The sequence below is a fragment of the Stereum hirsutum genome, assembly GCF_000264905.1.
Source record: "Stereum hirsutum FP-91666 SS1 unplaced genomic scaffold STEHIscaffold_2, whole genome shotgun sequence".
Classification (NCBI taxonomy): domain Eukaryota; kingdom Fungi; phylum Basidiomycota; class Agaricomycetes; order Russulales; family Stereaceae; genus Stereum; species Stereum hirsutum.
In genome coordinates, this window is record NW_006763132.1 from 353,645 (window position 1) to 378,890 (window position 25,246).

Here is a 25,246-nt window from a genome sequence, read left to right on the forward strand (position 1 = left end):
TCCCACCCGGGATCTCTACGCAAAAGTTCCCTGAGAACTGTACAACGAACTGTGGCCCTACGCCACAAGCCCCTTTCACGTGTGCCCGGCAAGTGGCGACCAATCGGTGATCTCGCTCCTCGAGGTCCCCGGAAACAATCATTGGTTCCCCTCATTCGCACTCTTTCAAATATACCCCGCATTCGTCACTTGTAGTCGCTCTCTCCGCTTCCCTTACCTCTCCAGCCACCCACCATATAGCACTGTCTCTAGCCGCGACTAGGAAATTGTGATAAATTCAGAATTATGAAAGCCTTCGTCGTCAAAGAGTTTGCCCACCACTCACAGATCCCATTGACGCACGACTTCCCCGAACCGAAGCCCAAACCCAGTTCTGACGAAGTGCTCGTGGAGGTTCATTCTGCAGGACTCAATTTCTTCGACGTGAGCTATTATATAGTTGTCTTGCTCGTCTTACATTCAAACTCTTTCCGTGTCCACCGCATACAAAACTGACCTATTCATCCTCTCCTCTCCCCTCCCCCTTTATATTTTCTATAGATCCTGCAAACCCAAGGAAAATACCAAAACAAACCCCCCTTCCCCTTCGTTCTCGGCTCCGAATTTGCAGGCCGCATCTCAACATCCCAAATCCTCCCACCCGGATGTCCCTTCAAGCCCGGACAGAGAGTGTTCGGGAGCGGGCAGGGTGCGTTGGGCGAGGAGGTCGCGACGAGCTGGAAGCATTTATTGCCGTTGCCGGATGCATTGAGTTATGACCAGGGAGCTGGTGAGTTCATAAACAAGGAGGTGAAACTCAAGAGCGTTGATTGTTGGTGTGTCGTGGCGGGATAGGGCTTTTTGTTACGTGGCCGACGTCGTATGAAGGACTGGTGGGGCGGGCGAAGCTGAAACCCGGTATGTCCGTTTCTGTATCCCACCGACCCGTAGAGAACATATCCTAACGAATCGATATATGAAGGTGAATGGGTGCTCGTAACGGCAGCAGCAGGCGGCGTGGGCATCGCCGCCGTGCAGCTCGCAAAAGGTTTGTCCGTCCTTTATGAATCTTCACATTTTGTCTCCGACCGCCCCGAAACGCACCTCTCTCATACCGGCACTCTATCTTCTTCTTTGGACGCTCACCCTATTCATTTGTGACCTTTCTCTCTGACGTCTCACTGATCTATCCCACGACAGCCCTCGGCGCCCGCGTCATCGCCGCCTCCTCGCCCTCCAAACTCTCCATCGCCACAAAATACGGCGGCGCCGACTTCTCGATCGATTATACGAAACCTGGTTGGCAACAGGAGGTATTGAAGATCACGGATGGGAAAGGCGTGGACGTCATCTACGATCCTGTCGGGATGATTAAAGGTGCGTGCGATCCTGACTCTTCCTCCCTCTTTCTGGAAAGAGAAGGAGAACATTGTTAGCTGATACGTATACGGTGTGTAGATTCGTTGAAGTGTATAGCGTGGGGTGGGAGGGCGTTGGTCATCGGCTTTGCGGGTGGTGCAATCGAGAAGGTATGCTCGAGATACCCAATTTTTATTCGTTTACATATACAATGTGTCCTTATCTCCAACTATATTCGTTCATTTCGGATAGGTCCCGATGAACCTCGTCTTACTAAAGAACATATCACTAGTCGGCCTACACTGGGGGATGTACTTCCGTACGTTTCTCCCTCATCCTTCACCCTTATTCTTACCATTGACATCCGCGGTCGAGCTCTCAATAAACTGACGAACTGGTTGTGTCATGTTCGTCATATGTAGAGAAAGACCCGAAACACGCCACAGAAGTATGGAAAGCCCTCCTCGAGTACGTTCCCCACCTATCTCCCTATCTCCCTTTCTCCCTCGCTCACAAAACCAACACAAACAGCATGCTCGCCTCCAAACGCGTCACCCCTGTCGTCTACTCCCAAACTTACACCCTCGACACCGTCGCTCAAGGCCTCGACGATCTCGAGAAGCGAAAGACGTGGGGGAAGGCGATTGTTAGGGTTAGGGATCCCGAACAGGCGAAGAGGGAGGAGAAGGCAAGGGGGAAGCTTTGAGTGGGGGGTTTGGGTGGGTGTTAGAGATGTGTGTGGTATTGGGTGTTGGGTGTTGGGTGTTGAGTGGTTGTTCGATACGCGGGAGGATTCGAATGTTGGGCCCGAGATGGAGTGGACCGAACTGAGTTAAGTACTTATTCCCGGAATCGGAGGACATAGGGACATGTCGGTGTCGACTATTTGTGTATATGTATTTGTATTGTTCTCGCTATGTGTTATACTGCTTTCAAGTTGGAAGACCGTCCACGCTGCATGCGAGTTGCCTTGGAGTTGCCTGCCGCCAAAAATGTGAATCTGGTGCGCCAAATACCCGGATCAAACGCTCGCTTCCAACAGCCCGACGCCGCCCGCATCCGAAACAACGGCGTAAACCTTAATTCTCGACGGTCATCATCATCATCCACTTCCGAGTCGGCGGTGAAAACCGGTTCGTGCAGATGCTTGGTTCTCTTCTGGCTGGATATCCATATCTCTTGTGCTATGATCTGGCAGAACATGAACTTGATAAAATCTACGACTGGCAAACGCTTAGGCTAGTTCAAAAGATATCTTGGTCAGACCAAGGTGAGACGCAGCTTCAAGACATCCAATGGCTAAGTCATGAGGAGTGCTCGCGCACTCCGTATTGTGCTATATATTCTATGTTCCAACTATAGGGGCTACAACAGGGAGTTCAGAATATTCAGCATGTAAGACCGTCAGGACGCCTTGTAAGTGAGCGTTCGGGCCTAATATTTAGCACTCGCCCTCGTACGAACTGTATGCCCCACCTTCAAGCACCACAATGGCTATCGTTCGCATGGTGGGTTTAGTTCGCTCAACTCCTCTTCTTACAATACGAATCCTGACCGACAGAAACTGAAGACCGTCGCGGACGGCGTGATACTGGTCGATATCTAGGCCAATGCAGCGTCCACAAAAAATCAAGAAATCACACGAATGAGTCAGTCTCGGGATCAGGTGCTATTGCCGGGATGAAGCCCAAACTAGGCTTGTGCAATGGGCAGATAAAACAGGTCTTCAGGAGAAGATATTAGAGGTGGACGAATCGTGTGCTTTGCTCATCACCTCTCATCCGATATTAGTGCTCACGCCTGTGATGTTATATAGGCCTGAAATAGGTTCTGAGTACAGTATAACCTGCCTCTGTATACCTACCCACCTTTTTGTCTATATATAAAACCTTTTCGTTCCGTCACGTTGGGTAGTCGTTCGGAATCGAACTCTCGACCTGATATTCGCCACAGTGGCGCTGGCTCTGAAGGTGGCGTTTTTCTTGCTCTCACTCGCCACGATGGCATCTGATATGTTTTCCTCCACCATATTGGGTAAAATGTCGTACACATACTGGTAAACGGTGATACCAAGTACGACCCAGCGCCGAGAGCAGGAGTCTTCAGATGGCCCCAGTAAGAAGTCACCTGAGAGCGCCGATCTAAAACATTGGTCTTGTCTGCGACGATTGGCCCACACGTAAGACTAAAGTCTTGTCTCTCAGGTGTACCGTCCAAAATTTGCACTCACCTTGACCCACCACAATGTCTGCACAGTCTTCTCTGAAAGACGTCTTGATGGCACGCCGTTCGGAGGACATAGTCTGTCGTCCCGCGGACCTCGTCGCAACACGTCTGCCGCGGCCGCGATATCGATGGAGGGCCGGATATCGCCGGCGTCGAACCTTTTTTGACGCGGGAAAATTTCCACTTGAACGCTCCGCACATCTTCCTCTCCAGTCCAAGCGCGTCTGCCAAGCATCTGCGCACACCCTCGTATTTAGTCCCTCCTACCTTCGCCTACGAATTCTCAATAATGAAACGACGAAAGATTGCCAACGGCACTGCAGTGCGAGTCTTGCCATCGGTACGTCTCAGCTGCTACATCATCTGAGCGGCCCATGTATCTGACACACGCGCGTTATTCAAGGTCCGGCGTTCGCATTCGAACAATGACTTCACCACAATGCTTCCGAACGAGATACTACAAGAGATCTTCAAGTTCGCCCTACCCGACGCGCCGGACAGTTCTACACGAATTCCTCGCGACGTCAGGGCCAAAGATGTGCTCAGTCTCGCCCCTCATTCGTTATTGCGCGTCTGCAAAAGATGGCGAGACAATTGCAAGACTCTGCCTTCCCTATGGACGGTCCTACACATCCCGGACGTCCCCACCGATAGAGAGGCGAGGGCACTCTATGCGACTTGGTTCATCACATTGCTACTTCGATCTCGAGACGAGCCTCTCTCCATCTTCCTATACATAGACTCCAGCAAGATCATCGATACACATTCGGATCAATACCGCATTCTCGAGGTGATACTATCTGAGGCACCTCGGCTGAGAGATCTATACTTCTCGTTGGGGGACGAAACCAGACTGGACATTCGGTTACCTTGGGTGCCCGCACTACGGAAGCTCAGGACGTTTAACCTCTCCGACTCTGGTGCTCGAACCATCCTTAAACCCATCCTTTATCGCGCTCTGAAGACCTCCCAGAATCTCCGTCACCTCACCATGGACCTCACCCCCGGTCTTCTGTCGAAGATGCCCTGGGGCTCAGTGACCCACATTGTCTTCTCTTCCATTGCCTGGAATGTCGATGCTGTCAAATTTATGGAGGGGCTGAGAGCCACGACTAGGCTGGAAAGCCTCACGATCAAGAATTGCCAGATGCAATGGCTCGCCGAAACTATGGATAATTTTTCCCTACCTTCTCTGACCTATCTCGATATCCATACGAACCTCTATAACGTTCTCTTCTTCGATATTTTCGCTACGATCGAAACTCCCAGACTCGAGGTGCTCAAGCTGCACTCTGACCGTTTCTTGGACACCTCCGTCAGGAGGCCAGGCGAGCCTATCGACGAGGACGACGACTCCGAGATTTGGACGTATAGCAAAAATGACTGCTGTTCCGCCTTCCACGACTTCATCAAGATCTGCGCTACTACTCTACGCAGCCTCCAACTGACCGGCAAACTAAGCGAAATCCTACTCCTTCGCATCCTCCGCATCCTCCCGAACTTGACCGAGCTTAGTCTGCCGTCGTCTGCCTACACAGTCAGGGTCATTCGGCATCTCACTCTCCTTATCAATCCTGCCGGCGAACTGTACTCTGGACCTCACCCACAGAACCTCCGTTTGGTGGACATCCGCGTTCAAGGATACCCTTGTACGCCACAGACGTTCCACTACAACTTATTCACAAACATGATGGAGTCGCGGATGTGGCTTAACGGTCCAGCGATGGGGTCTGGGAGGTTTGCGCAGTTGGAGAACGTTAGATGGACGACGAACGTCAGAGTCTATTGGAGGATGAACTACCGGGAGCAGTACTACAAATACATGACCACGCTCCATGGAAATGTCGACTACGGTGGACACCATAAATATTCTTTAGATAGCCTTGCTAAACAGCGGATATAGTGGATTGAGGATGAACGAGATACATATTTCACTGACCTTGTTGTCGAACTTTTTATCTCGTTTTATTTGTTCTTCTTACCGTCTTTCCTCACTCTGGATTCTTCTCGCAACATGTCTCGTTATCTCAATTTATCTATATCGCTAACTGCAGTGTTGTTCTGATAATTATTTATACCTTGTTTTCTTGCTTTTCCGATCTAGTATTACCCATCTATGCCTTGTGGCCGCGTGGCATCTATTTGTTTTATAAATGAAACACCGTTCGACAACTCTGAAGCACGATCATTACTGTCCGCTCGTCAACTCATCGCTGAGGGATATTTTGGTTCTGCCACAGATACAATCAAAGGGCACAGGGCCCAACAGGCAAGCATCTTCCTCGGATTTTCTCTACGCAGTCACCGCAACAATCTGACCTATTGGTGTTCCAGGGATGCGATGAACCTGCACAACCTTCCACCCAGTCGCGGCGGCAAGATCAACAAAATGTCCCACTGTCCGGTCCTGGCTGTTGAAGTAGGCATACATCTGTAGCGTTTTTTGTGACGTACGCACCCGATAATCAGGTACAAAGCACAAAAAGGTTTTGATGGACGCTCACCTGGAAATCAACCTGGAACGCATAATTATTCGCCCTTCCTAGACTAGGCAGCAACTCCTTCGGAATATTCTCTGACAGTTCGGCACCCTGAATATTCTCTAGAAAACTAGTTCCATGGCAGGTGTAGGGTATGAGAGGGTCTACAATGACGAGCTTGGTCTCCGGAGACGCAGCATCTCGAAGATGCTTGAGGATAGTTTTGCAGTAGGGGTCCGCCCAGTTATGAAGGATGTGGCGGAGTATGAAGACAGAGGCATCGTGGATCGGTTGAGGTTCTAAGAACGAATGAACTGTGGCGTAAAGAGTGATGATTAATATTGGTATCGGGTGAAGAGGGGTGGTCTCGGACACCTTGAAGTGCGGTCTGCCCGCTTTTCAACGCTTCTGCCATCCTCTCGCTCCAATACTACAAGTAATCGGACACTCAGATCAGGAAGGAACACAGTTGGAGTAATTGTGGGCATCTTTACCGATTCTGCGTCCGCGATCGTCGCCGGCCTATCCTGGACGACAACGTTCAAATGCGGGTTCGCCTGCAGGATTAACATTGATGAAGACCCCACTCCACCGCCGACATCCACGACCTTGGCACCCTCCGGTAGATCCTGCCATCGGAATCCTATAGTGCTTAAGATATGAGCTCAGAATCATGTGTACCCGTGAAGTTTAGGGCACAGGTGAGGTTGTCTTACCTTTCAAAATCGAACTGGGGGATTCCATCTCAACCGTCCCCGTCATGGCAATGGCAAACCTGCTAGAGCGCCAATTATTTTCCGGAAGCTCGTACCACTGGAAAAGTGGCAGGGTTGTGTTATGCGCTACGCTGAAAGGACTATCCTCGGGTGCGAAGGAGTATGTCGTTACAGGGTCTATGAACATATCGGGAAGGACGGTGCATCCTTTCATGCTTTCATCGACTCTATGCAGATGAACATAACAAATACGTTGTTCAAGTTTTTGACGCTCCGAGTCAGTGGAATTCAGAGGAATTGGAGAACGTACGACACAGTGATCGCAGCAGCGACGCCATTCATACCGATGTACTTCTCCTCGGGCCTTGCCAATGCATTGGAAAATCATGACGTCAATAGCGCAGTAAGTGTGGCGAGAATCGAAAAAAAAACGACGACTCACTTGTTGCTGATAACTTCGAAAGACCTGCCCGAATCAAGGACCGACGACAGACGATTGGACACGAATACATCAGGAGAAAGCTCTCGAAAGATGTGGTTGTTGGCGAGGAAACGAAGGATGCGGACTTGATTGAGCAGTGGTCAGCCCATGCTGAATGACGAAATGACGGTAATTTGAGTCCACTGACCGACTTTGAGCGGATCAGTCTTGCTCTTTACCGCCACTTCATTGGCATGAATGCCCTATATCACAATGAGAATTGTTAGTTACGGAAAGTAATAGAGGATCGTCCGTTGTCTCACCTTAGGACCTGCTTCGCGCACAATCTCAGGTAGATTACTCTCTATTGCGACCCTAAGACAAGTGGCGTCGTTGAACTAGAACAGGTAAACTGATTATCACCCGTAATGCAGACTATTGGGCGAGACCCACTGATAATCCATGGTCAATGACAGTCTGAGTTGGCCTCCTTACGGTCGCCATTAACTAGGTAGAAAGCGATAATGATGCACCGATTGACCAGATCAATAAGGATACTTATCGGAATGAATAGGGGGGATTGACCTGCGCTGCCGCCGCTACGATGACAGACACGTTCATCGTCATATCGGGCTCCAGTAAAACTTCCTCCGCTTTTGACGAGGGATCAAACGGCTCGTCCAGAGATGGAAATTCGATCGATTCGACAGCAAAACGATGTTCGAGAGATTCGATTGAGGAGACTATGATGGAAGCGAGGCGTCGAAGAGGCGTAATGGGATGGCTGGAGGGTTCAGACATATTTCTGTTGAGAGAAGACCGATAAATGAACTCGAAGAATGGGGATCAAGGAGGGAGGTCGTGTCGATTATCGAGTTGACGGCCATCGACACAGTATATATATCGAGCTCAGACAGTGCACGAGCTATAAATAAGCTCCATAATCCAGTGACAGGAATGCAATCAAACCCTACTCAGAAAACCTATCGGAGCAAACTCGCACCGTGTTAACATATGTGCGAGGAAAGCGGAGCCGAACTGCAGAATCCTGTTCGAGCCTATGTGAAAGGAGCGGGGTCTCTCCGTAGCACTACCACCAGGCGATACGGAAGAGGGTTTTCTGCCTTATATTGCAGGAGAGTCCAAAACGAACCGCTCAGCGAACAGAGGGTGCTTGGACCGAAAGAGGAGAACGGCCTGAGTCGATCCAAGCCGAACCACATAAACTCTAGGTGGTCATAATGACGGTGACGCCGACTGGAGGCAGTGCTCGCAGGGGTTGGGGCAGCATGCGTCGATAGTGGTTGGTCGCCAATCTGTGCTGCTCACTACGAAGCAAAAACATAGCGGGGACAAGATTGATGTGAAGGCGTTTAGCGAATGTCGGAAGATCGAGGTTGGTGCCTCCCCCAAACGTTCTCATATTAACTTCTAGTCATGGCCTAGACAGATACAAGTCTAGAAATCGTATCGGATGCATATCGCTTTTACTCATTCACCAGAGTAAGAAGAAAATACACCCTCAACGCCTGAGGGGACAAGGAAAGGTGATCATAGAGATTGAGATGAAGATCCCACGATCAAACCTGCTCAAAAGTCGCGGCACGTCAGTAATGCGAACAGCGTGAACGTGGTTAATGGGTTACCGTCAAGTAGTCAGGGCGTTCAACGCTTCTTCGAACTTCCATACCCTCTCATCATCCGCCCTCTCACTCGATGCACCCCATTTCACTATACCCTCAGCATCAACAGCCCAGCTTCCACTCGTCTGCCACCTACTTCCGCTTTCAGTGGGCCTATTCCAAATTCCCTCCTCCCGCCCCATCTTGATAGCCCCCCACATGGACGATGGCGACATCCAGTGAAAGAACGAAGATGTGCCAAGGCCCCAGGTAGCGTATAGGAAACGAGATTCGTCGACGATAACTCGAAGGTTGGGCAACTCGGAGTCCTTTAGACCGAGGGAATCGACCCAGGAGGTAGTATGAGAGGGTGAGGAGTGAGAAACTGCAATGAATGCTATGTCTTCATGCAATTTTGCGGCCTCGTATAATACGCGGAACGTTTTCTCCGCAACTGTGCATACGATAGAAAATGTGAGTTAAATGTATGCACAAAGGCAAGAGTGAACGAGTAAGACGTACACGGACATCCACAGTGCCGAAGAAACGTGATAATCACAGGCCTCCCCTCCTGATCTGGAAAGGCAAGTATGTCGTTAGATGGGGCTCTAGAGCCTGAAGTCGGAGTTGGTGCAGTATCAAGAGATGTCGGGACCATCAAGGACTTGAGCTCCGTGAGGAAAGTCATCGTAGCACCGAAGCTGTAGCAGAGCCCAAGTTTAATAGAGGTAGCCGCCCAGTAGCAAGGTGAGAAACGAAAGTGAACAGATACCCATGGCCAGAAGCAGCTAAAGCTCGCGATGATGGTGGGAAGGACAGAACAACGGTGGCGGTGGCAAGATGACGCAGGCTTGACGCGTGGGGTCACATCACGTGCGCGTCACTGCCAAGCGAGTGGCCCCCATTGGGCGCCAATGCAGCCTAGCAGCAGCCCTCATTGTTTTTTTTACGGCTGGTCTAGCTTGAGTCTAGAAATGAAAAACGCGCGAGCGTTGCGATGAGCAGTTGGACACTCGCTATCATTTTACTGTGGGCATTTCTGTCGACCTACCCCACCACAAGTCGCAATTGGTATCCGGCGGTGCCGCAGTTGTAGACATCGAGCCTATTTGCAGACGACGAACTACAACCTCTACCATAAGTTGACTCAAGCTATCTCGAAAATGCTCCGATGCGTCTCTAAAACTTTGAAACTCGATTTTATGTTATCTTTCCGACCGTTGAAAATGGAGAAGTCTTCTATGGAAGTTGTATGGAAGACTGAACTTGAAGTCAACCATTGTCAATACTGGATATGCTTACTCCCAAGCAGCCGTGTCCCCAAATGAACCCAGTGTAGAGTTATATCGAGATGAATGGCTATAAAAACTAGTAAAACTTCGGACTCATTAGGTCTCCAAGTCTGATCTTCCTAGTATCTTCCTTAAGTACATGTGACTCGGTGAAGACACATGTCGTGCTCAAGGTTCCACAGCATAATACCGGATCCTGCTCAGCGGCGTCTTTGTCGTATCTGAAGGTCCTTGTGTCGCCATCTATTTAAGTAGTCAGCTTTATAGACTAGTGTGCGATTCCAAGACTGATGCATTGAGGCCACAACTCGACGACGCACTGACGAGGGACATAAAATCAGCGTCTGATGTTGAAACACCATGTCTGTGGGCGGCGACCCACAACATGAATCGATTCACCGTTAGCTTGTGACTTGTGATCCTGCATAGTGGCCACTGGAGAATAGTCCGCTCAAGTCCGCGGAGGCGATTGCGGGGTTTTCAGGTAAAGAACATGAAAAGTAAAAGCCATGTTTTTGCCTGGTCATTGTCGCATAATATCTCACCTACTGAATTCTAATCCAGAGTTTTAACACTGACACCTAATTTGGAGGTATGCGCCCGCACTTGTTGCAGGAGCAAGGAAGATGGCGTGATACTCGGACTACTGCGCTGTATTAACATTCTCAACCTGTTCTCGTCTTATGCTTGACAGGAACAAGAGGAAGGAAGACAATATTACATACTAACGGCGCCTGCATTGCCAACACAGATGTCCATCAAAGGTGCCCCTACACCTGCCCTTCCCTGACGGGCCACCGAGTTGCAGAACCATGGAACATTTGTGCTTCTGGAGAAGAGGCAAAAACCTTGACTTTGTGCGGCTTCTATTATTTGAGCCGTACGCACGCGAGCACAGAGTTTGTGATACAAAACTCTCCGGTGGATAAACATGACTGAAGGAGTATGTGCTTGCGACCGGAACGAGCAGTGAACATTACGCCCACTTTCGCGCCCATCTTATGCATCGAAGTCTTTTCATTCAACGCCCCTCATGTGAGGATTGGCCATATTCAAGGTGACCAGCTGGGTTCCTAATATTTCTGAGAGATCGGCCGGATTGGAATGCGACCGCTAACCCCGAGATTATGACAACTGTCAAATTATGGGTAGTAGACCTAGAAAAGTGGAGGACGAGATAGCTGACCAATATATGCGAAAGTTGTTTGAAATGTCAGAAGGCCCCGTAAGAGTGCAAGGTGCAGCGTCTGACTGGTATAAAGAGGTATGACGCCCATCAGATTCTCCATGATACTCATCAAGGACTTGAAGAGCAAAGTGGCTCACCTCGGAATTAATCGGGGACATGTTATGAGTGAGATAGTAACCCTTCACAAAAGCGACGGTGTAAGATGTGTCATGCGCTCATTTGACGATATAAAATGAGACACCGAGGACAACGATGGGGCAAACCGTACCGTACAGCGGTTGCTGAAACGCAACACAGAATGCCTCCATGGCCAGAAGCATCCAAATACAAAACTTATGAATGAAATCCTCATATAATTCAAGAGAGATTACCAAAAGAAATACGATAAGCATCGTTCACGGGTCGCGTATGATCAACTGAGCGACACTGTGCTCTGCGCTTGCAGAATGAAGTCCTGTGTGTCAGAACGGCATGGAAGACACGGAATCGCGCACTAGACTCTGCTCATACTTGCATTCTAAGGTCAACGTGACTATAGGCCAAAATCGGAGGCCAGCGATAATCAAAGCGTCATAGTTGAGTCCGTTTACACCATGGCATCACAGTTTGTCGAGATCAAGGTGCTCCGAGGCCACAACAGAGACGCGGTCGCCCATAGCACTATGGTAATTTGGTGACCCAGAAAGCCTGACATGTGCGATGTGTTTCACAAGCGAATCGCCTAGTACACTCAGAGGTCACTGGCTTTCCCAACATCCGAATCATACCCGCTCGTCTGAAGTCCGACAAAAGTTCAAAACATACCTCTGCGTCCCGTACCAGAGCCCTTCTGCGATTGCTCTGTCTTTGATTCCCGATGCCTCCGATGGTCCTTCTCCAATTTATAGGTCTTCGCACAGTTCGATTGGCTCCCACCTATAAACGCGCCTCCGGTCTGAAGAAGGGGAAGGTACGAGCTTCCTATCTGTGGTTGCATGATGAGATCGCTCAAGCGGTGATGGTCTCAATAGCATGATCACGTAGCGAGGAATGGCCAAAGAACATGTGGTCGTCAAAACGCAAGTTCGAAGACGTTGAACCATCACAGAGAGGTCAGGAACTGCTCGAAGGAATTATCTTGTCTCTGGAAGAACAGCGGAAATGTGGATCGCGGTGTGGACTGGCGCGGTGGAGAAACGATGTGTGGCGGTGGCGGAAAAACTCAGCGATATCGGTCGCGTGGCCGCCACGTCACGCGGTTTAACTCCGAGAAATTGGCGGGGTGCAGCACAAGTTGACACGTCGTCGACGCCTCAGCTGGCACTTGAATTCTATACTGCTCGTCAGAGCGCACAGCTCTTCACCACTTTCCTTTCGCCCACCACCATCACGTCGCTGCCATGGACGGCGAAGACCAGTCTTTGCTCGACAAGCTCGACGCTCTCGCCCCGGAGTCCATCAAAAGCTTCGACGCGTTCCCAAAACTCCCGGCGACGTACAAGTCCCGCTCCGAGTCTCGCGGATTCCTTACCATCTTCGTCGCTTTTCTCGCTTTTCTCCTGGTATTAAACGATATCGGTGAATTTATCTGGGGATGGCCGGACCATGAATTCGCAGTGGATAGAGACGATTCGAGCTTTATGAATGTCAATGTGGACTTAGTAGTGAACATGCCTTGCCGATGTGAGTACCTTATTTCCCCAAGTATTTCCATCCAGTCCTCTGCTTCTGGAGCTTTTGGCTTGGTCTATTGGCACTGTGTCGATACAAGGGGAAACCTGGTTGTTTTGAGAAAGTTGAATGTTGGACGGCCGTCGGAGTGTAACGATCGTCCATGAGCCAGGCTAGAGCTAGCGGTGCGCGACGAGGTCATCTCTGCTTCTACAGAAGTGAATTATACAGCTTGTGGATATGAATCACCGCCTCGTTGCGTAGGTCTAGGACTTTGAGGCCTAATTCCTCGAGTAGATTGCTACGCCACACCGATCACGCCACACATTGCAGATCAAACTACACTGGTTCATACACAAACCTTTCTGCACCCCTGACAATCGATTTCCTCTCCACCTACTACCCGTACCCTGAAGAAAGTCTTTACTGATTTTCAAGCGTAACAGGGTTGAGCGTTGACCTTCGAGACGTGGTCGGCGACAGATTGTTTTTGAGCAAAGGTTTCCGCAGGGACGGAGTGCGTTTACTGCCTTCTACCAGTGTTATTGCCGTACTGACATTTCCCTAGACCTTGTTTGACATCGGACAGGCCACTGCTTTGAAGTAAGTCGTTAGGTTCTTTCATTACAACATAGGACCATGTCACCAATCACATCACCCAGGGAACACGCGAAGGCTTTATCAACACGCCAGGCGGTTCGCCAATCCCGCAAGTCTCGCGGCTTCTTCGACCTTTTCCGTCGCTCGCAAGATATATATAAACCCACGTACAACTATCAGGCAGATGGAAGTGCTTGCAGGGTTTATGGGTCGTTAGAGGTGAAGAAAGTCACGGGTGGGTGCTTTGCGAGGATATTCGTTCTTTACAGATACTCATTAACAGTGTAGCGAACTTGCATATCACATCACTCGGGCACGGCTACGCGAGCAAGGTTCATGTCGACCATACGAGTAAGTCGACCCCCATTCTATCGTCCGGTCTGTATTGACTCGCCACAGAGATAAACATGTCGCATGTCATCACTGAATTCTCCTTCGGTCCCCACTTTCCCGACATCGTCCAACCCCTTGACAACTCGTTCGAGATCACTCACGACCGTACGAATTCATATGCATCGTCTCATCACATCAGATTAGTCCACTAACACCCTCTCATAATCAGACTTCACGGCCTACCAATACTTTATGCGCGTCGTCCCCACGACCTACGTCGCCCCTCGTTCTGCCCCGCTCAATACGAATCAATACTCCGTCACCCACTACACTCGCACCTTCGAACAACACTCCGGTCTCGCACCCGGCATCTTCTTCAAGTTCGAGATCGAACCCGTCAGACTCATCCAGCACCAACGCACGACGACATTCGCGCAGTTCTTCGTCCGATGGGCGGGTGTAGTTGGCGGTGTATTCGTATGCACTTCTTGGGCGTTGAGGATCACCAACAAAGCCGTGACCGTCGTCGTTGGCTCGTCGGACGAGGATACGATTACGCCACAAGAGACCGCTCGCGCTACTGGCTTAAGGTCGAAGTGGGTCGGTGGACAACTAAGAGCGAGGCCGGGCTCGATCGGAAGAGTCGTTAGGCAGGGGAATTCATGGGTCGTCGAAGGTACCGGAAGCCCTTACTCTGGAAGCTACATGGGCACACCAACGAGTAACGTCGGAACGCCCTACTCGCCCTACTCTCCTGCACCACCATCCCAACACCATGCCCCTCCCCCGCCTCCGTTGAGCGCACGCACGCCTTCGAACGGCTCACAAAAAGCAGGTCACGACGTTCCACCTCCTCCTGCTTCCTCCAACGCTGGAGGGTTCCCAGGTCTAGGGATCTCGGGCGGTTCGTTCGGACCTACGAGTGCGAGGAGCCCCATTCCTGGTACGCCTGGGGGAAGTGGTGTTTGGGGACCGGGGAGTGCGGTGCAGAGTCCGGCTAGTCTTGGTGTTGGGTCGCCGAATTATCAGCATTTCCCGCCGACGCCGGGAGCGGGGAGCGGGGCATTCCCGAGGAGTCCATTGAATGGGGGCAAGAAGGACGATTAAGTCATTAACGGAGGGTGAGGAAGATACAGTTATGGGCGTGAAGAATGGGACGTTGCGTGGGAACTGTGGCGTGTGCGGTGGGATAATGGGGTCGCGGGGGTCGTTCAAGGCATCGTGCGACATGGCGGGCTGAGTATCGGTCGTAATGTACGTATGTGTGAGTATGACAGCTATCGAGTTTTCCTTCGCATATTTCTTGGTTGGCCAGGTGGCTGCGTGGCCTGGGTTGTACGTGTAAGTAGCCGAAGGGAACATTCGTCTATAAGGATTATTTATTGGTTCATGGTTGATTTTGTTTGGCACATTAGCTGCCTGAGTCAATGGTGAATGTGCACTGATACGGAAACCTCAGCTGGTCTCAATATGGCCTGCTTGCTGTCCGTCAGTCTCTCACTGACGACGCCTACATTTTACTGATTCTTCGTCGCGGCCGCAGCGAAGGTCCGTTACCCGCCGAGTGACTGCCCTTTTGTTTGACAACCTACTTACCCCATCGGTCTGCAGAATGGTAGCGTACTCTGATTTCCCGCAGAGAATAGTCTTCTCCACAAGGGCCCTCTCGACTTCCGTCATGCGATTTGATCGTTATGACGGCCTTTGAATAGGCTGCACTGAGCGGTTTCCGTCATCTGGACCGTCAGCGTCTCGCTTTCTGCGGTCAGTGGAGTCCATGATTGATACACCTTGGTAAGTTTCGGGGTGCTTACGCTTACGACAGATCTTGTTGTTTAACCCCGTAGCCAGTTCGCTCCAGGGATGCATTACTCTAGGTCCTTGCATCTTAGTTCAGACTCAAAAATACGTTCTTTCCAAGTGCCGTCAACAACTTAGCGAGCGCGCTCATGTATATTTCTTCACACCGACATAGCGACCTCCGCCTTATGATCTTACGGTCTCCTTTCATGTCTGAAGGTCTTCCAGAATATACAGTCATCCCGTCCTCACCCTTCTTCAACGTTCCCGCTCAATGGCCGAAGGTTCCTCGCACATTACCGAGATCGGTGGCAACTTTCGCATCAAACTCCTTGCTGGGAAGTATCGTGACCCCACTTGCGTGGCCATCAACGGGACTCGCCCTTGAACGAGGATTCACGAGACCTGCGGGCGCAACGATGGACATCGTGGATCTCGAGTCATTCAGTATCAAACAATTGTTGGCGCCCTGATCACGCTCGTGGTCAGTCCACAGCCACTCCGCCATACTGTGCTGCTAACAAACCTGTTGATATACGATACTTTGGGCTCACAGGTATACGAGTCGGGAGGCGTTGTGGGAATATATCAACATAATACATCTTCTTAGGGAAAGCGGATGTCCATAATTATTGAGCGCATTGTTTCTCAACGGCACGGTGCGATAATCGACATCTACTTGCAGCGCTCTACGTATCAGTGTGTGTAAGATGACCTCCCTTCGCCCATTTGTTGCGGCATGCACATTGAGGAGGTTAGGTTTGTCACGTAACTGCATATAGCCACACACCATTCACTGACACTCATTTCCAACTAGGCATAGAGCTCTTCGTCTGCTTAAGACTATGCGACGCCTCATGAATTGATCTCTGTAGTCATCGGCACTCGATACCGGCATTGGAGTTACCGGTATCGCAGTCACCTTTCTATCCCCTCATGATCTCTGCACTCAGAACATGGCCGTACCATTATGTACTTGGCATCTTGCACCCCATCTGAGTGCATTTAAGATGCAGTCATACACGATCTGTCATTGAGCTCACATGCAGTCACTATCGTATAAAATGACGCTTCATCGTATCGTAGCCAGCCCACACCAATCCGCAATATGTCTGTCGACATCGTTCACACCATAGGCGCCTTGGAGATAGGAGCATACTTCAATGCACTCCTCTTGGGCATCGTGACAGCTCAATTGTATACTTACTACTCGAAGAACTTCAAGGATCCATGGTGGCTTCGTTGTTTCGTGCGTTTTGCTGTCCTTTCGTATCTGCCAAGCCCGTTTATTTGACATACACTTCAGGTGGCCGTCATCTGGTGCGTTCTATTCCTTCATTCCCAGCCTTTGACTTACGGAGAATCGCTAGGTCCCTGGAAGTAACGCAGACCTTCTTGAGCTCAGCTTATATCTACGATCAGACAATTCTCAGTGCTGGAAATCCCGACTCTCTCAGTCAAAAGCGTTGGACGTTCGGACTCTCGAGTCTAATGATCGATATTGTCAGCACGATGGTTCAAGTCAGTGCCTTCCATGTCCGATACAACTCTCTTTCCCTCTCTTCCAACTAAATATTCTCTACAAGGTATACTATGCCTACCGGATACATATTCTCTCCGGAAAACTCTTCCTCCCGATCGTGTCATGGATAGGGAGTACTCTACATTTTTTCTGCGCACTTATAGAAGTTGTCTTCGAGTACGATCCATCCATCGGCGAAAAAGCCCGTCACCAGTTTCAATGGTCCGAATACACCACACTTGCTTTCGACATCGTCGTCGACACCATTAATACTGCAGGGCTCTCCGTCTTTCTCTACCGCCAAATGAAACAGAACGAACTCCCACGGTACATTTCATCTGAAACACATGCTACATACAACACGGACTGATCCTCATCTTTCCGAAGAACAAGGCATCTGGTAAATAAGCTCATTGTATGGACGATAGGTGAGCACCCGCGTCCTGCTTTCTTGTGCAATGCATAAATATTGAAAGTGCCATCAACTGCCTTGCAGAAACCGGCCTCATTACCACGTTCGTTTTATTTTTGTTATAAAACCCGGCTGACGCACATAATGACTATGGGCTTTTTTGTAAAGCGTAACCGCAATAGTCAGCATTATTCTGGTGTGTCGGCATCACCTATGACGCCTACCAGAATACAGTCAGAGACTTACATTTTTCTCTTAGTACTTTGCGACACCAAATACAGGTTGATATCCGATTTCATCTTGAGCTTGTCATGAGTTGACTGTTGGGTACATTTTTCCCTTTCACTTGCAGAGATCTGGGCCTCGGTGGCACTCTTTTACGCCAAATGTCAGTACTCAGCTTGGATTCCGTGCCTATACTCGCTGACCTTGCTCGTTCACTCCCTTCATAGTGTATTCCAATACTTTACTCGCGTTGTTCGTTAATTATCGTGGTTCTCAAATGACGCACTCGTCTGACGGCTTTTTTTATCTTGAATGGATGCCCAAGTACAGACTCAACGGACGTTCCTCGCTCCAGGACACAGAAGTCAGGCCGTCCTTTGTCGGCATTTCAAGACCATTTGAGATCAGTGTTCCGCAAGGTCGCGTGAGTAGATGATATACTTCCCCACAACACCTGAAGAACGCACCTGATTCACCAAAAAAAAACTCATTTTTTTCACAGTCAATGCATGTTCATACTATGCTCGCTCCTAACACCCCCTCAGGACGAGATTTGGAGGAGGTCAGCTCAGGTTCATTTGACGTGTATTTATGCTAACTGCCTCGGAACAGACGACAGTACATGACTCTCCAGTGACTACGAAGACGCATAGGACAAGTCTTGATCTATATACCGAGCCCTGATGTTGGCACGTCTTCATGGAGGAAAAGTTGCGCCGAGATTGCGAGGGTAGTTCAAGTTTTCCAGTGTCTTTTACGAGAATGTGTACTCTTATATTTGATCCATACAATCAAAATTGGTTCGTTTCATCGTTCAATATCTTACGGGACTGTACTCTTCAACGTTACACCAGTTACTGAAGCCCTTGTCCGACTCAGTCCGAGTCGTGCTCGAGGCAACGACGGAGAAGTGGCGCGCCACACCGCGACGAGTTGAAACGTTCAAGCTCCGCTACGGTGTCTTTACCAGTTATGTGCTTCCTCTCAGAGGCTCCCACCGCTTGTTCCGTACACAGCACTTAGCGGTTCTGATCCTAAGCAGCGTCCATATTCTTGATATAGACGAGGCTTTCAGGCACGCTCCTTGGTACTAGTGAATTTTGGCGTCACCGCTAGTCCTCATCAAGGCCTCATCACTGCGACATCTAGGCTGTAACACTGTTTGACGCCTTCGTTTATGTGTTGCACATGCTTTACGGCTTGACCATATCGAAGTATCATACATTTTTTGTTCTACGCCAACACTGTTTCTGATGGAGAGTATTGGCACTGCGCAGAGAATACTTTGCCGTCACGCCGGTGTTGTGAGTAGTCGCCGTTCCTCCGTCCGTGATATCTGCACCCCCTTGCGATCATCAGTGGTCATTTAGTCAAGACCACCTTCATCTAGAGTTACAATGGAAGTCCGGACCAGACGGAAGCGGGAAAATGTGTATTGAGGGAAGGCCAATACAGCGGGGGACAGCCCTAAGGTACGGTTATATAGTTTGCCTAGAGTTGCGCTCTCACTGTCCTATTCCCTGATAACGGTGAAGTCAGAATGAGTACCAATCTCGATCTTACTCTCGGCACCTTGGAGATCGCAACTCTACTCAGCTCCGTATTACTGGGTATTATAATTGTGCAGCTGTACATATATTATACAAGGACATTCAATGACACGCTCTGGTTGCGCTTACTCGTAAGTAATTGTGGGTTTTTCTCCGCATCTAAATGACCTCAATCTACTTACAGATTATTACTGTCTGGTATCATCTTTTCCTGCTTTTTGATGGTTGTTTTCGCTATTCAGCAGCGAGATCTAGTGCTCTAGAAACAACCCATACTGTTGTCGCCTGGGCCTGCCTCTACGACCTAACAGTCATCGACTTCTCCAAACCCCAAGGTCTCGCAAAAATACCCGTAACATTAAGGATGTCCCCTGTGTTCAACGGTGTTACAGCGAGCATTGTTCAAGTACGTCTCTTTTTCTCAGAGCTGGTCATCGTGCTAAAGTAACTTTCTGCGCGTATTCGACTCCAGATATACATTGCATACCGAATCCATGCACTCTCCGGCAAATGGACACTCTCCGTTACTTCGTGGATGGGAAGTATTCTTCAGCTGGCGGGAAATATTTTTATTGCTGTCATTACTCCGAAGCTGTCTATATCGGAAGTTGAGGAGCACTCGAAGTGGTGTATAATCCTTACACTCACCGCCACTTTCTTTGTCGATGTTATCAATACTGTGGGCATGGTGCTGTTTTTATGGAGGCGCAGAGATCTTCCATTGTGAATCGTATTATACGCCTAACTTATGCAAGTTAAAGTGCTCGATGAACCTTGTTTCTTTCACAGAACGAAGTACATCGTCGATAAGCTGATCTTATGGACAGTCGGTGAGTCCGCCCGGATTATGTGCATGCGGATGTTGTCCCCGAGATGATATAAAACCCACGCCATAGACACCGGTCTCATTACCAGGTAAGACTGAGAAATTCATCGTACAAATACGTCTTGACTAACACTGTTGAATCTTCTATCATTATCGCTGCCATGACCATGCTAATAATCGTATGTCAGTGTCCATGTTGCGCATGCGAAGCCCATTGGACTCTCAGTTGGGAAACTCATATAATAACAGTTTCTAGCGACTCCGCGCACATGTGAGCTCAATAACCAAAACCACCAGGCACGTTCATACAACCAGCGCAACTGATCGAATACTTTCAAGACATAGGGGGGTCTCTCACCATCTTCTACACTAAACGTATGTAGTTCACGCTTTTGATCGCCATAGTTACTATGGCATTCTAACGTCCCGGAACAGTATACTCGAACTCTTTCCTCGCATTGTCGGTGTTTTACGCTTCATAGCCCCGCAGGGAGTATCTGACGAATACTCTTCGTAGGCTCAATGGGCGCTCTACTCTCCGAGAACGAGAGCGTGCGGTCAACTTATCTTTCGTTGGTCTCTCTGGAGCTTTCGAAATCAGCTCACCACAAGTCAGTATAAGCATTCTCCTCGTAGCGGCGTGAACTACTTAATGCCAGTTTGGTTTGACACCGTTGAAGTTCGCTACTCGGTCTCCAGTCATTGTGCATATTAATCCTGAGCATAGCTAGGACCGTGTAATGAGCATGGAAAATTACACGTCGCAGCTTCAAAGTGCTGTGTAAACGATTTAGGGACTCGAGAATGATACCAAAGTACTTAGATATAACAAGCGATAAACACGATCCTAATGCCACACCCGCGCCACACTTATAATTTCGCACGGTCACAGGGCTGCGTGAACCGTGAACCGCCGAGATTGAAGCGAGTTCGGAACCTTCACCGCGTTCTACAGCGAGCTGGAAGTCGACAATATCAAGCAGCACATCCGCAATCTATACTTTCCATCTAACGGCTGCAATACTTGCTTAATCCTGCGGTACAATGTACTCAAGATTAGCTCGAACAGTCGCGCTTACGATCAGCCGCCCATCGAGTTCCCTGCTGTCCCTTAGACCTCTGGTACTAACGTCTAGCTCAATTCCCTGCCGACGTCTCTCCTTAGATTCTCTTGGAAGTACTTCTAAACCTTCCACATCAACTAATTCCTCCAGTGCTCTAAACCAAAACCCACCAGCGCCCGCTGACTTTGACTATCCACTCCCTACCCTTTCCCCTACGAATCCGAACCATCTCATCCGGGGCGCCGACTTCAACACTTATATCGCTCCACTCTATCATCGAAACTGGGGCGTGAGATTTCGAGGGTTAAGTGGACAGGATCAATCATGCCTGAGGAAGACGTTCGTATTTGCTCCGAGCCCGGAGAACGTCAGTGAGGGCTCGATGGAGTTGCTGAGATTTTTGAACGAGGCGGCAAGGTTGAATAAGTCACCTGATGTGAGTCTCTTCCCTTCACGCTTCAATTTGTTATGGTACATGGAGGTGGAGGTTCCCTGACACAACTTTTCCACGCCTACGAAAGCAAATCGCCATGCTACATCACTCAATCGGCGGTGCCCTACTCACCGTCTCCCTCTTCACTCGCCACGCTCTCGACATAACCAGAAAGGTCGTCAGCACCTACTATCTCACCGGCGAAGTAAAACCTGCTCCCTCCAAACCCCCCAAACCGTGGACAAGAATCGACGGCATCACATACCAAGACGTGTCTTTCGCATACGCACTCGAAGATATCTATACATCTTCTCTTGCGCGCACGGGTTTACAACCTGTCTCGGAACAGAGACCGTGGGTAGAGAGACCGTCGAGTGTGAATGAGTTTGTGAAGAGCATGTTGAGGCAGAGACAGGTTAGCGTGGCGAATGGACACGAGAGATGGGCTAAGACGAAGAAGGCCAAGGCGACAAGGGAGGAGGAAGCGGCGGCGAAGGCGAAGGCGAAGGCGATGAAGTGAAGGATCAGGCTCGTTGTCTTGAGAGGTACTGAGGCAGGTATGAGTTTGATGGATTGGGTCCTTGTGAAGTAAGGAGGATTCGACGGCGGAGGCTGAAGTCAACTTACCCTGTCAAGCTTGCAAATGAATACCCTAGTTCAAGCTAAATCGAGGACTTTCCGTGGCACCATCGTCGACGTGAACCTTCGCACCTCCGTCTTCCAGATGCTCCGACAATTCCTCCTGTAAAAGAGGCTACCGCCTACGTCCCTCTGACTTTGATTCTGATAGACCTTCTACCACTCTGTTCTGTCTCTCGTTCCCTGTCCTCGTATATCCCTAACTCATTCCCTCGGTCAACCAACGCCATCAATGCCGTCTTGCACCGTATCCCAACTACTTTCTCTTGTACCCTCCCGTTGGAGAAGGATTTAAAGGTGTAAGAGTGTCTGTTTCGGGTTAAGAGGTCTGTTTCATGTATCCTTAGTCTTCACATCTGTTCATCTTCTCTGCCTTGATTCCGCATTGTTCTGCTTCAGGCCTCTTGTTGTGTTCCGAAGCGTTGAGTTTTTCTTCATCCCTCTTCTTGTGTTGTTTAGCATCGGTACTCATGTTCGCACGCCATTTTACCGGTTCTCGTACTGTGACACCATCAAGTTCCTCGACCAATAAGGCCGGGCTCCGTCTTCTTCCCCGAAGGTTTATAGTCCGATATCCATGTGTTGGAAGCGATGCCCAAATTCACCACAACCAACATTCACGTCAACAGCGACAACACGAATAGTCGCACCCATGAGCTGTCTTCAACGGCATGATTGGCCACTTCGTTCACGCTGCAGCCCTTCCCTCGATAGATACCGAAGGAACAACTGCTTCGCCTTACGCACCGTCAAACTGTGCCGCCTCGGTCAACTCGCGAATCAGTGGTCTAGCGGGAGGGCAAATATCGTGAGCGGGAGGTGAGTCTGGATACCCGTCTCTTTCTGTTTCACGTTCCTCATACTTTCTTTCGTTTCGATACTGTAGCTATTTTCTTCCCGTTCGCATGACTGACGGCCGCCGAGCACTCTCGAATGTCTGATCCTCATCCCATCGTCGTCGCACTACGCCCTCGACCATGATCAACACAACCATGAGATTTTATCTCTTCGATGTTTACCCCGATGACATCTACTTCCTTAACGAAGCCCTCATCAAGGAGGATGCGGGTTCTGATCGAAACCCCGGGTCGAAAGGTGGAGAAATGTCTGAGTACGACCCTGATCAAGGAGGTCATGTGTCCCGACTCTCGAATGCCGGGTGACTACGCTATATACCACCGTCATTATTCTCTTGTTATCCTCCGCCAACTTCACCCATCGCACCTCATCAATTCCCTCAGACGGGTTATCCTCCCTCTGCCCATCCGCCCGTACGACGGATAAAATTGAACCAGGCTAGGTCCCCTGCTCTCCGTCTGGTTTCGCATGACTCTTTGAGCTCGTATGTTCCATGACGGACTTATGTACAAGATCCAACACCAAGGTGACGGGAATCCTCGAGGCATCTTTTCCGCCTATACTTCTGACTTCCGATGATGCGAATCGAGCCACTGACTGTTCCCCAAGAGCGCTTCCCTATGTAGTAGGCGCTATGATGGCGCTAGGAGTAAGCGGCTCATGCTGAGCCGCCGTGTTACGCACCAGCCATTGTTTCCCTAATTCCCTTCAATTTATGAGGTTTACTTACCACACAGATACCTTTACGTTGTCGTCGTCAAAGAGAACGCAACGAGTCGTTGGACACTGACTCTACCCCTTAAATGAGTCAGATACAATCCACGAAAGCTAACGCTAGACGCTGAACTATTGTCGTGATGCACGGGAGCGTTTTTGATCCTTATGGGGACGGAGGCCGTGCAGTATTTCTCCATTCGTTTGCTTGTATCACCGTCGTTGTAAGCATCTCACATCTTCCGTGATGTGACTACCCGATAGCTGATCGTATAAAGGCCTCGAAGTCAGACTCGTCGCATTCACTCCCAGGGACCATCTCGGCTTTTCACAGGTCTTCGATTTCGATATGGCCCCGAGCCTCGTCGATTCAACCCTTGGAGCTTGGGAGGTCGGTGTCATGATTATGATGTTTCTTTACGGCGTCCTTGCATCCCAAACGTGGTCATATTACAACTCTGGATCTGCTGGAGATAGATTTTTAGTCCGTATCATAGTACGTGTGTTCATATCGTGGTCCTTCTGCTAGCCTGACCTGTGCACTGGACGTAGGTCCCGCTCGTCGTGTGCGTAACCTTTTGGTCTTTTTATATTTCCATATGATTCGTATCATGAAAGCAATTCTGACACCATAAGTACATACAGAGCGACCGAAAGCTTGCACTCGATCATGATCTGCGTAGCAATCTACCAACACACGATCACCAGCTTTGGGGATATCACTCAGATCGACGTCCCGACTTGGACTGCGAACTCCACCTTTCCCATTGCTAGGCTTACCATTGGTATTGTGCAGGCAAGTCACTCTCCGGCATAATATCGTGATGATTGATTCAACCTCACTGTCTCGACACTAATGCTGACTGCATGCAACACTAGGCGTTCTTTGCTTGGCGCATCTATTGCATTTCGCACCGATGGATTATCACACTGGTAGCCTGGCTAGGATCCCTGGTCCGTCTTGGTTCTTCGCTCGCCGTTGCAGTCGTAAGCACGGAAATGGTCGAAGCATCCAAATTCATCGAAAACTACAAGTGGTTGCCCATAGTCTGTCTCGGTGTAGGCGCTATGACGGACATCCTCATCACATTAGCTTTGTGTTGGTTTTTATGGAAGAGCCAGCCAAGATTCCGCAGGTAACGTAACTCCCCGAGACTTGAGGGACTACCAGGACTTACTTCCTGCATCCCTGATCTGTCGGTGCGATATGCCTTGCGTTACAGATCGAAAAAGATCGTCGACACCCTGATTTTGTGGACAGTGGGTGCGTCAGACATGTTTCCCTCATCGTTGAGTTGACCGTGGTTAATGTCCTATAATAGAGACCGGAATGATC

At 49.7% G+C, this 25,246-nt stretch overlaps 8 protein-coding genes across 8 annotated transcripts; 6 read left to right on the top strand and 2 right to left on the bottom strand.

Annotated features, from left to right (window-relative positions):
- Positions 1 to 285: 285 nt before the first annotated feature.
- STEHIDRAFT_49616 (NAD-P-binding protein) lies at positions 286 to 2,044 on the top strand (the record flags this gene model as incomplete). Its single annotated transcript, XM_007299301.1, has 9 exons — positions 286 to 423; positions 541 to 769; positions 835 to 897; positions 962 to 1,027; positions 1,180 to 1,356; positions 1,438 to 1,508; positions 1,591 to 1,657; positions 1,761 to 1,806; positions 1,870 to 2,044. 9 exons carry the CDS (start codon positions 286 to 288, stop codon positions 2,042 to 2,044), a joined length of 1,032 nt encoding a protein of 343 aa, XP_007299363.1.
- Positions 2,045 to 3,853: 1,809 nt separating this feature from the next.
- On the top strand, positions 3,854 to 5,467 carry STEHIDRAFT_107419 (uncharacterized protein; the record flags this gene model as incomplete). Its single annotated transcript, XM_007299523.1, has 2 exons — positions 3,854 to 3,904; positions 3,968 to 5,467. The coding sequence occupies 2 exons, from the start codon at positions 3,854 to 3,856 to the stop codon at positions 5,465 to 5,467; spliced, it is 1,551 nt and encodes a 516-aa protein (XP_007299585.1).
- Positions 5,468 to 5,857: 390 nt separating this feature from the next.
- STEHIDRAFT_48901 (O-methyltransferase) lies at positions 5,858 to 7,982 on the bottom strand (the record flags this gene model as incomplete). Its single annotated transcript, XM_007299233.1, has 11 exons — positions 5,858 to 5,995; positions 6,069 to 6,358; positions 6,420 to 6,474; positions 6,539 to 6,687; positions 6,761 to 6,987; positions 7,071 to 7,124; positions 7,203 to 7,326; positions 7,390 to 7,444; positions 7,505 to 7,579; positions 7,635 to 7,688; positions 7,767 to 7,982. The coding sequence occupies 11 exons, from the start codon at positions 7,980 to 7,982 to the stop codon at positions 5,858 to 5,860; spliced, it is 1,437 nt and encodes a 478-aa protein (XP_007299295.1).
- Positions 7,983 to 8,829: 847 nt separating this feature from the next.
- STEHIDRAFT_152368 (uncharacterized protein) lies at positions 8,830 to 9,491 on the bottom strand (the record flags this gene model as incomplete). The annotated part of the gene is made up of 2 exons (XM_007299524.1): positions 8,830 to 9,257; positions 9,326 to 9,491. 2 exons carry the CDS (start codon positions 9,489 to 9,491, stop codon positions 8,830 to 8,832), a joined length of 594 nt encoding a protein of 197 aa, XP_007299586.1.
- A 3,117-nt stretch (positions 9,492 to 12,608) lies between these two features.
- STEHIDRAFT_72254 (DUF1692-domain-containing protein) lies at positions 12,609 to 15,251 on the top strand. The gene is made up of 7 exons (XM_007299358.1): positions 12,609 to 12,946; positions 13,381 to 13,451; positions 13,503 to 13,537; positions 13,597 to 13,769; positions 13,823 to 13,885; positions 13,934 to 14,032; positions 14,097 to 15,251. Exons 1-7 carry the CDS (start codon positions 12,664 to 12,666, stop codon positions 14,972 to 14,974), a joined length of 1,602 nt encoding a protein of 533 aa, XP_007299420.1. The 5' UTR covers positions 12,609 to 12,663; the 3' UTR covers positions 14,975 to 15,251.
- A 4,115-nt stretch (positions 15,252 to 19,366) lies between these two features.
- Positions 19,367 to 20,253, top strand: STEHIDRAFT_48938 (uncharacterized protein; the record flags this gene model as incomplete). Its single annotated transcript, XM_007299240.1, has 4 exons — positions 19,367 to 19,521; positions 19,632 to 19,782; positions 19,849 to 20,099; positions 20,166 to 20,253. 4 exons carry the CDS (start codon positions 19,367 to 19,369, stop codon positions 20,251 to 20,253), a joined length of 645 nt encoding a protein of 214 aa, XP_007299302.1.
- A 918-nt stretch (positions 20,254 to 21,171) lies between these two features.
- STEHIDRAFT_144257 (uncharacterized protein) lies at positions 21,172 to 22,604 on the top strand. Its single transcript, XM_007299526.1, has 2 exons — positions 21,172 to 21,702; positions 21,788 to 22,604. Exons 1-2 carry the CDS (start codon positions 21,247 to 21,249, stop codon positions 22,217 to 22,219), a joined length of 888 nt encoding a protein of 295 aa, XP_007299588.1. The 5' UTR covers positions 21,172 to 21,246; the 3' UTR covers positions 22,220 to 22,604.
- A 1,655-nt stretch (positions 22,605 to 24,259) lies between these two features.
- On the top strand, positions 24,260 to 25,209 carry STEHIDRAFT_49566 (uncharacterized protein; the record flags this gene model as incomplete). Its single annotated transcript, XM_007299297.1, has 4 exons — positions 24,260 to 24,423; positions 24,556 to 24,700; positions 24,790 to 25,046; positions 25,134 to 25,209. The coding sequence occupies 4 exons, from the start codon at positions 24,260 to 24,262 to the stop codon at positions 25,207 to 25,209; spliced, it is 642 nt and encodes a 213-aa protein (XP_007299359.1).
- Positions 25,210 to 25,246: the final 37 nt, after the last annotated feature.

Coding starts and splice junctions, on each gene's coding strand:
- STEHIDRAFT_72254 (XM_007299358.1), top strand. CDS start 12,664: ATGGACGGCGAAGACCAGTCTTTGCTCGACAAGCTCGACGCTCTCGCC. Junction 13,452..13,502: donor AAGGTTTCCGCAGGGACGGA/GTGCGTTTACTG, acceptor ACATTTCCCTAG/ACCTTGTTTGACATCGGACA. Junction 13,886..13,933: donor GGTTCATGTCGACCATACGA/GTAAGTCGACCC, acceptor GACTCGCCACAG/AGATAAACATGTCGCATGTC.
- STEHIDRAFT_144257 (XM_007299526.1), top strand. CDS start 21,247: ATGTACTCAAGATTAGCTCGAACAGTCGCGCTTACGATCAGCCGCCCA. Junction 21,703..21,787: donor GGTTGAATAAGTCACCTGAT/GTGAGTCTCTTC, acceptor CGCCTACGAAAG/CAAATCGCCATGCTACATCA.